Below are 11,009 nucleotides of genomic sequence, written 5' to 3'. Positions count from 1 at the left end.
GTAGAAAACGAAGCGTTTGAGAGAGGCGGGGCATAGAGGACCTACAATAATGTACAGTATTTGAAAAATAATGTTTTTGAACATTAAAGCATGTCAACATATTCTGTTACACCAAATACACAACATAATTATCTTTAAAAAAGCATCATATGACCCGTGCCACAAATTTGTTAAAATTTCCAAAGGGTGCCGCGACTAAAGAAAGGTTGGGAAACACTGGTTTAAAGTACTTTAAAATACTTAAATTACAATCAAGTTAAACTATAAATATATTGAAAAATATTATTAAAGTATTGTTATTAATGAAAAATATATATATTTACATAAAATACCTTATACATAAAATTCCTTATACCTTAATTATTATAGAAATAATCTTTTTTTTTTATATGTAAAACTACCCAATGATATAATACAGTGTGATCAATGTGATCTGATACACAAATGAATGACTACTATAGGCCACTTTTGAATCAATATGTCAAAACGACTTTTTTTCTCATTTTTTCTTTAAAGAAATTAATACTTTTATTTAGCAAGGACATGTGTGACAATTAATCTAAACTAAAAAGAAAATTCTTGAACTTCTTAAAAAAGTAATGTATATAGAAAACGTATCGATATACAGTACATTAATGGTTTGTTTTGATGCCACCTTTTTGAAACCAATGTAAAATATACGTGCATAAAATACAGATTACATAGAAATAATCTTTAATATGTAATGTTAATATGTGTGTGTGTAGGCCTTATTTAACACGCCTCCACGTTTTCAATGGTCATGTATTTATTTAAAGGCCTTATTTAACACGCCTCCACGTTTTCAATGGTCATGGTCAGGATAAAGCCCAGAAAAACACCGTTCAACACCACACCATTTTCTTAAAAACATCTCCTGAAAATGTCCCTGCAAGGGAAACAAACACACACTGACTCATCTTCCATCATTTTGGACAGCCCTGATTCAGTCTGTATGGAATCCTCCTATTAAAATAAATGAAGTCTGTTTGAGAGACCTTGGAAATAAAACCCCACAATGAGGGATGGACTCACTGTGTCCCATCAGTAAAAAAACAATTGGTAGGTCTGGCCAAGGAGCTCCCAGATACCCCTAATCTCATAACGAGAAGGTAAAAAAGCTGAAACATGCGCACATGACTCACCCAACCCATCCTCTGCGAGGTACCGATCCCTAGCGTACAGCACAGAATCCAGCATCGACTCAAACAACAGGAAGTAGCCCTAGAAAATGACAAAATAGGGGGAAAACTGTTTAATGTGTAAAGATACACATACAGAATGCCAGAGATCGCATTCAGCTACATGTAATATTGCAGCATTGAAACACGTTCTAGAGCATTTTAAAACTTAATGCTACAGATTGAATCATACCTAAAGTCATCAAATCATGCAGTTTGTTGAGATTTGGATGGATAATCAAATTAGCAAAGAAATTTAAAAAATGTGTGTGTGCGTGTGTGTATATATATATATATATATATATATATATATATATATATATATATAAAATTCAAAGAAATTCAAAAGCAATTCAGAGAAATTAATGTAACCCCAAAAACGTATTTATTTATTTTATTTTTTTGTCGAGCAATCATTCAAAGTTTGTCTTGATTAACCTTACTTTTCAAGCTAAAAAATAAATAGCTTGAATTCAAATTGCAATTCTGAATCCTGTTTTGCTACTTCAATTCAAATTCATTTTAAATTCAGGGAGGAAAAGTACATTCTCTATTTAATTCTGAATGGTGTTCAGTGGGATCAAATTGCTGCTTTACTTGCAAACTTTTTTTTATTTTTGCTCAAATTAAATATGCAAATTGGATAGAAACTAGCTTTTTTGATTTGGGACAGCAAGCAACCACCTAGCAACACCATGGCAACAACCTAGAACACGTGAGAAACAGAGCAGCTACTCAGAATTCCTTAGCAATCACCTTGCAGTCAGAATTTCTGCATGCGCAAACACCACGCACATTTTCTTCAAGTTTCAAGACTAATGCTTGGTATTTATTATTCCCCTCTGGCTTTCACACATTCCCAAACATGCATTCACAAACACAACCAAACCGATATCAAACACAAGACCTCTGAATTTATGAGACCTTAACACAGCACCCTCTTTAAAGGGGTCATATGATGCGATTTCAAGTTTTCCTTTCTCTTTGGAGTGTTACAAGCTCTTGGTGCATAAAGAAGATCTGTAAAGTTGCAAAGACTAAAGTCTCAAATCCAAAGAGATATTCTTTATAAAAGTTAAGAGTCAACCACACCTACCTAAAACGGCTCGTTCTAACACGCCCCCACATATCTACGTCACTATGTGGAAATATTAGCATAATGCCGCCCAAATGTGCACGCAAAGAAAGAATGCGTGGTTTTAGAATGCGAAATAATGATCTTTAAAATAGCATCATATGACCCCTTTAAACATATGCATGGCCACCCAGCATCCCGTTTTACTGCACTGACCCCTTACCGCTCAACTGCAGCTCGACCACATCTCGCTGGCCTCATTTTGGACAGAGGCACAGACAGTCGTGAGTAAAACAAGGCTGCTTCATGCTTGCTCAGAGTAATCTAAAACAGAGGCATAATCAATTACAGAAGACAGATGTGATGGATGTACCTAGAATGAGTGGTAACATTCTTCATCAGCATGGTCTTCTGCTGTCTAGTTGGTGCAAAAGTTACATGGAAGTCTAAAACTGAATAAGAACAACAAGATGTTCTTTATCACCAAAGTATACATGTGCCTGTCTTGCATAATGTGTCTATTAGTGTGGAAACAACAGCACATATGTGCATAAAACACTTTCCTTTAGACATTTACTTCTGGCATATTGAAAAAAATATTTAAAAAAAATAAGGTATGTTACAACCATATAATAATATCTAGAAAGACAGATGTGATGGATGTACCTAGAATGAGTGGTAACATTCTTCATCAGCATGGTCTTCTGCTGTCTAGTTGGTGCAAAAGTTACATGGAAGTCTAAAACTGAATAAGAACAACAAGATGTTCTTTATCACCAAAGTATACATGTGCCTGTCTTGCATAATGTGTCTATTAGTGTGGAAACAACAGCACATATGTGCATAAAACACTTTCCTTTAGACATTTACTTCTGGCATATTGAAAAAAATATTTTAAAAAAATAAGGTATGTTACAACCATATAATAATATCTAGATATTTAACGAAGGTCCCAATTAATTTCTGCACTAATTGTAAAGGCATTTGCTGATTTACAAACGTTTTCCTCTCATGAAGTTGTAAAAGGTGACATAGGCACTTTTGTGCTCATAGGCTGAGGTCAACTGGCCCAGCACCCTCAAAAGCCATGCTTTGACTCGTACTAGACCTCTCTGGGTAGGTTTTAAACAGACTTAGCATTAGAGTGATGGCTAAGCTTCTCCATGGTGTAATTTAGAACCCAATTTCACAGGCGGCTGCCTCCACTGCAGTGTGAGAGAGAGACAGACAGAGAGAGAAAGAGAGAGAGAATTCTGTTGCTGTAAAAGGTCACATAGGCACTTCTGTTCACATAGGCTGAGGTCAACTGGCCCAGCACCCTCAAAAGCCATGCTGTGACAGCGACTCGTACTGGATCTCTCTGGGTCGTTTTTAAACAGACTTAGCATTAGAGTGATGGCTAAGCTTCTCCATGGTGTAATTTAGAACCCAATTTCACAGGCGGCTGCCTCCACAGCGCAGAGAGAGAGAGAGAGAGAGAGAGAGAGAGAGAGAGAGAGAGAGAGAGAGAGAGAGGATGTTGTGTACATATATACACACTACCATTCAAAATATTGGGGTCAGAAAGAAACAAGTAATTAATACTTTTATTCAGCAAGGTGAAAAAACAAAATGACAGTAAGGTCTTTTGAACAATCCATTTATAAAATAATTCTAAAAAAAAGTATAAAAATCTACATCACAGGAATAAATACAAAAAAAAATATTAAACTAGAAAATCAAATAATATTTAATAATCAAATAATATTCTGTTTTGATCAAATAAATGCAGCCTTGGTGAGCTTTAGAGACTTAAGGGACTAAAAATACTTTTTAAACTATCTGTCTATCTGTCTGTCTGTCTGTCTATCTCACACTTGCCTACTGTGAAGGAACGAGGAGCCGTAGGAGTTTTCAGACGGAACAATCTTTAATCACAGGAAGGAAGGAGCACACGTAGCACAGGGGGTTGACGTTCAATACCGGACAAGGGAGAACTCAATTTGAGTTGAATTACTGAAATAAATGAACTTTTCCACGACATTCTAATTTATTGAGATGCACCTGTACATGTAACTACATTAAAGCTGCTTAGGGAAAATATTTTTAAATATCTGTAATTCTTTTAATAAATCTAATCTATAATAAGAGCCAAATGTTCTTGGCACAAAAAAAATAGGTTTTTTTTTAAATAATTATCTCAATTACAGTGACCGTATAAAACTTTCTAACTACATTAAAGCTGCTTAGGGAAAATATTTTTAAATATCTGTAATTCTTTTAATAAATCTAATCTATAATAAGAGCCAAATGTTCTTGGCACAAAAAAAAATAGTTTTTTTTTTTAATAATTATCTCAATTACAGTGACCGTATAAAACTTTCACACATAAATAAAAATAAAAAATATAATAAATACAAATTTTTATACCAGCAGTAAATGCTGCTGAGAACGCAATGTGACATTAAAAACACCACTGTAGCATTTTAACGTGCTACACCACTACTCATTAAATAAAACTTGACAAGCTACATTGTTTTGAAAGTAGTTGAGATTCTATTAAAATATTGAAAAAAGTTGTGAAAAGAGTTTCTGCCTTTAGTAGCACCCCAACACTGGCCTGTAATGTGGTAATCCTAAAATTAAGTTATTTTTCTTATCTCCCACCAAGCATTTGATCATTTATTAGTAGCGAAATAATTCATCTGTGTAATTGCTAGCCTCTTTCATGGTGCGTGGATCCATTGTTTCCCCTTATTGTTTCCTGAAATATAGTCTAAACACTGCTTTCTGAAACACATTTCAATATTCACAGGAACATTATCTGTGCATAACTAGGTCAAATCCCACAGAGAGAAGATCCAATAACACACACTGGTGGTAAAGAGAGTCATTGCAACATTAATGGCTGAATGTGGCCAAAATGCAGATCGATTCATTAAGCCATGTGGAGTTGGGGCAGAATTACATGAATGCAACTAATGAAATGCTAATGAAAATTGGACAGCAGCATTCATGCACATTAAACAAATTACCCCATAAACACACACACATACATGAACGCTACTTTTTTCCCATTTAGATTTGGAGCGGAGAATTCATTATATGTAATATAATTACATTTCACGTAACAATAGATTAAATGTGAAGATGACTTCAAAAGAAAAAAGTGCTTCTCTAACAACAACAAAAATAAAACACTGAAACACGTCAATTAAGTAAAGGGTCTGTTTTAGATCATGTGACTGTAATTTGTTTCTTGTGAACATCATAGAATAGTGTTAGTCTGGCCCAGAGTGGCCATCTCTGCTCTATAAACACCTGGCATCAGCAGTTTTCAACCTCTGCCAACGTCATGAGCTTTCAATGAACAATCCTCTCAATTACAGTACAACAATATCAATCCAACTCCCAGGGGCTGTGTAATCTAGCTCTCACTCACTCAATCCCAAAAATCCAAAGCCAGAAACACTAAACACATAAATGGTTCAAACTACACGGTATAATGAATTTAATGACTGAATACTCAACCTAATTACTTCACCATGCAATAAACAGTAAATAAATACTAAAAACTTAATAATTACCCCTGCTATGTTTAACCTTTTCACCACTGGGACAGACTCGGAGAGACATTACAGGAAATAATGTGACCATATCACTTATAAATATATATTTGATTAAAAATACATAAATAAATCAACCTTATCATCAAATGTTAGGAACAATGTTGTTGTGCTGCCTTAATATTTTTGTGGAAACTTTCATACTTTTTTAGGATTCTTTCATCAATAGAAAGTTCAAAAGAACAGCATTTTATTAGAAATAATTACTTTTTTAGATTTAACCTGATAAGAACATTTTCTCATTAATAGCACTTAAAGATCATGTCTGAGTAAGGACAACATAGCTGCGCGCATTCCGCGGAAAATAATCAGTTTAACATCACTGCTTGATAATATTGCTAGTTTATCATTTATCATGTATAACATGATAAAAATAATCAGCCTGAATTCCAATATTGGTCCCTAATTAGCCAAATGTGCAATCTTGTTGATCAAGTCAGCTCAGTGCAGCTTGAAGAGTACAGACAGCACAAGATGAATAAAACCAACAGTCTGCGCTTAATTAAAAAGTTTCTACTTCTCCATCTAACGAAAAAAATTAAAGGCAAACAAAAAGATGCGCTGTGTGCAGGCAACATTTAAAAGACATTAAGATAAATGACCATAACATACACTAAACGCTATTATTAATAAAGCATAGTTTGTGGAATAAATCAAAACACTAGGGGCAAAACTGTTTGCTCGGTGTGGATCGAGTGAGAAAGAGCCTGATTTGCATATGAATACAGACGAGTAGTAAATGTTCCATATTTTACAGGCGTATTCAAATGAGGCAAGCCCCACGTTTCCACGATTAATTTTAGAGGGACAATGGATGCTTGAAAGCTTCATTGTTGATCGGTGACAGATCCAGGTAAGCACTGTGGGAAACACAATTAAAATGTATCATGGAGTAACATAGAAGAAAAGGTAAACCATGATGGAGTCAAAATCTGAGAACATCAGGAAACGAAGAATCCTATTGCTCAAAGAGCGGGTTTTCTTTGCAATTTACCTCAACACAACATTCATTTCTCTGTAGTTAATACAAATTGTTCAAACAGCAAGCATGTCTGGGTACTTCAGAGTACGTGTATGTACTGTATGTATGTGTGTGTGTGTGTGGCAGGCAGCTGTAGGCTGTGGACGGAGTGAGTGATTGCAGCTGTCCTCTTCTGCGACAAGTAAGACTGCTATCAAGAGATAATGAGGCCCAAGTTGGGATCTGCCATTAATTCAACTTGACCATCACCACACACAGCAGCTCATTGTTTCCCAAATGTATAAATATCAAAACACTTCAAATCAACTTTAAGTCGAAAGTTCAAACTGCTATGTTAATTTTGACTGCAGATAAACGGCAACATAAACGTTTATATATATAAACATCATTTAGGATGCTGGGATGATGTAAACATCTGTTGAGCAAGTTAAAGTTTGTTTTTTCTCCATAGGGAAACTGATTTTTAACAACAAACCTTTAAAAACAGACCTACTATGAGCTCAGAGGTTGTTAATCGATGGTATATGTTTTTGTTGAAGCCATCTTTCTGCATTATTTCTTTTTTATATATATATATAATTGTGTTTAACAGTGGAATTGGTGAAAAACTACAGTACCCATGATGCTGTGCATAAGTCGTGAAGACGTTTTAATTTGATTATCCTTTGCAGTGTTTCATGGGATTGTAGTTCTGTTCTTTTCTTCACTAAAGCTGTTAAGTACACAGTCTTGTACCTTTGTCTTTTTGTCCGATTTTCAAATACTTTTTTGCTTCAAAGTTGGTAATGTTGTGATTCACCTCATAGCTGGTTGGTTTGGTTCATGGCTCATAATGCTTTAGCGAAGACTTTTTAAAAATCTCTATGGGGAAAATGACTGGAAAAAATACTTCTGGAACCAATGCTGCTGAAAAAGTTGGCAGGCACTAATGAACTCTCTTTCTTTCTTCAGTGAAAATCAAAATAAGATAATATTATGAAATAACATTATATTATAACATTGACATATAAAAATAACATAATATAAAATAACATTGTATCCCATCGACTTTTTTACTGTATTCATAAAAACCACAGCCAATATCTTCTTTTATGTTCCACAGAGGAAAGAAAGAATTAAGGTTTGGAATGGCATGAGTGTGAGTAAATAATGACAGAACTGTCTTTTTGGAGCAGGGCTTGTATTATTCATTTCCATGACTTTCACACGTAAGCTGCTCTACAGTACACCACCATAAACTTATTACAGGAACAATCCTCCTGGAGCAGCCTGGGGTTAAGTGCCTTGCTCAAGGGCACTGTGGTGATAGCTCAATGTCTGCCTCTTGAGAGGTTCAAACCTGCAACCTTTCGTCCTCCAGCCCTGATCTTTAACTAATGCCAGAGAATGTTGAAGGCATCTACACAAGACCTTTGTCCCCATCACTGAAGGACACATATCATTCGTTTCTTTTATCTGCTTATATTTATGACATCTGGCTTGCTGCAAACATGCAAAATATGCCCAATGTGAAGTGAACTTCAACCTGCTGAAAGAAGTGTTAACAATAATATTCTATTATAGTATGTGTGTGTATTCTATTAGCATTAACATTCTATGTGTGTGTATATTACATTTACATTTGAATTTTTTGTCATTTCGTTGTGTGTTTTTGTTATTAGTTTATTTTCCTTTTTTTTTTTCTTTTTTTTTTTTCATGTTAATTTTTACAAATTTTATTTTTCAATTTCAACTTTAAATGAAAATTAGAAATAAAAAAAATAACTGGAATAAATTTGATTTTATTTCTGTTAACATTTATTTCAATTAATGTAACTTTTTTTTAAATAGTTTATTAAACGATAACAACACTGCTTGTAATACAGTGCAGAAGTCATATGGATTATTTTTATGATGTTTTTAATGTTTAATTTTTTTTTTTTGTTCTTTTTGGAGTCGGACAGTCCTGATCCCCATCAACGTTCATTGTTTGAAAAAAGCAGCTCAGACATTGTTCTAAACATCTCCTTTAGTGTTCTACAGAAGAAAAAAGTTATATGAGTTTGGAAGGACAAATTATTAGTTTTTTTTCCTTTTTTTTTTTTTTTTTTTTTTTCAGGTTAATTTTTACAAATTTTATTTTTCAATTTCAACTTTAAATGAAAATTAGAAATAAAAAAAATAACTGGAATAAATTTGATTTTATTTCTGTTAACATTTATTTCAATTAATGTAACTTTTTTTTAAATAGTTTATTAAACGATAACAACACTGCTTGTAATACAGTGCAGAAGTCATATGGATTATTTTTATGATGTTTTTAATGTTTAATTTTTTTTTTTTGTTCTTTTTGGAGTCGGACAGTCCTGATCCCCATCAACGTTCATTGTTTGAAAAAAGCAGCTCAGACATTGTTCTAAACATCTCCTTTAGTGTTCTACAGAAGAAAAAAGTTATATGAGTTTGGAAGGACAAATACTAGTGACAGAATTTAAATTTTTGGGTGAACTATCCCTTTAATAAGGGGGCCTGTTAACACCAGGCAACAATCGTCAAGCAGATCTTTTCAACTGTTTTGTAAGATTATTTCAAGAACTGTAAAACCTGTTAAAGCTTCCCTCAACTACCCAATCCAGCATCCTTATGCTTCTTAGGTGTAACCGAGGACTGAAAAGCCATAGCATGATGTGATGGATCATCCTGTGACAACCTTTATTTAGCCTTCTTCTAATTCACTTCTCCTCTCCTCCACCTAGCCAGTGGCAGAAACCATCCCTCTCTTTCTTTTTGCCCCTTAATCTAATACAGTCTGTTTGTTTTGCTGGGTGTTAAAGTACAGATCAATTGTGTGAGTTATGAAATGACATTACGGCGGCTCAGACCCGTCTCTCCCTGCCAGACAACATCTCGTCCTTCTGAAAATTACCCCCTCTGATTTATCGATTCGTTCTCTCTCTCTCGTTCTCGTGCTTACACGTACACATCCACACTCATGACAGCCGAAAAGTAGGACAGTCAACCACCTGGGAGAAACTTTCTCTGACACTCAAGAAGACAGAAAATAAAGAGGATGAGACATTTTGGACTACAGGTGCACAAATGTCAGTTTCCAAGAGTCAATTCCTACACTATTCTGTTCATTAACTGTAACATTTAACTGAAAAGTGACAAAAGGTGTTTTTTTTTCATGGTGACTGACATTCTTTTTAATGCAGAAAAAGGCAAGCATGTGAAGGCAAAAGATTATCAATGAAAACTTGATTGTGCATGACTTGTCACATTCAATATTGCAAGCACACAGTGTTGCATTCTCAGTGTTGCCACAGAGGGCGCTATTGAGGCGTCAGTATCTTTATGATCACAATATTTATGGTCCGCTTTCTCTTTCTGGTTATGGTAAAGCAACAGTTTAAAGAAAATCTTGCTGATTTGCTGAATGTTTAAAATCAGCTACCTTAAACTCACATTCGGTAGACATCTGAAGCAATCTATTCCTCTTTGCTGGTTTATTATAGTTAACTAAGACAAAAAAAAAACAAAACAAAAAAAAAAAACTTTTCTTTACATTAAATAAAACAAACTGATATAAAATTAAATATAATTTTTTTTGATTGTTTTCAGTAAATTGCCAAAGCAATATTTCTCATTATTTAGTTTAGCATGATGTAATAATAAAAATACAGACATTTATAAAAACAATATATATATATAAAAGACAAAACACAGAACAAAATTACTAAAACTTTAACTAAAATTACATTAAAAACAGAAAATCTAAAATTAAAAACAAATTCAAAATATTCATAAAAACTTTAAGAGTATCTCAATTACACTAAAATAAGACTTAAAATAACACATTAAAAGGTGATGAATTCTACACAAAATGCTAAAAAAGTTCACGTAAAATATATAAATCATTACAAAAAAAAAAAAAAACATTGCAAAAATGACAAAAAAATAAAGGATTATGAAAAAATATATTGTAGGTTTAACATAGTCAATAGGGCAAGGTAAAAATAGTTTTGAATTTTTACTCCAAAAATCTTCCACAGTGCACTTTTAAACAGTCGTTATCTTGAAGAGTGCAATGTAAAATATATATATATATATATATATTATAGAGTACATATATATATATATAGAGAGAGAGAGAGAGAGAGAGAGAGGGA

The 11,009-nt window shown here is 33.6% G+C and overlaps 1 protein-coding gene across 1 annotated transcript in view; it reads right to left on the bottom strand.

Moving 5' to 3' along the window:
- The window catches only part of prmt3 (protein arginine methyltransferase 3), a 55,781-nt gene that overhangs the window by 26,739 nt on the left and 18,033 nt on the right, over positions 1-11,009 (bottom strand). The window contains exon 11 of the mRNA XM_016452300.1: positions 1,164-1,242. Coding sequence (XP_016307786.1) covers positions 1,164-1,242 — 79 coding nt within the window. The remainder of the gene's footprint in view (positions 1-1,163; positions 1,243-11,009) is intronic.

Source organism: Sinocyclocheilus anshuiensis, unplaced genomic scaffold, assembly GCF_001515605.1.
Source record: "Sinocyclocheilus anshuiensis isolate Anshui unplaced genomic scaffold, SAMN03320099.WGS_v1.1 scaffold579, whole genome shotgun sequence".
NCBI classification, from domain to species: domain Eukaryota; kingdom Metazoa; phylum Chordata; class Actinopteri; order Cypriniformes; family Cyprinidae; genus Sinocyclocheilus; species Sinocyclocheilus anshuiensis.
This window is presented reverse-complemented; position numbering and strand designations above follow the sequence as displayed.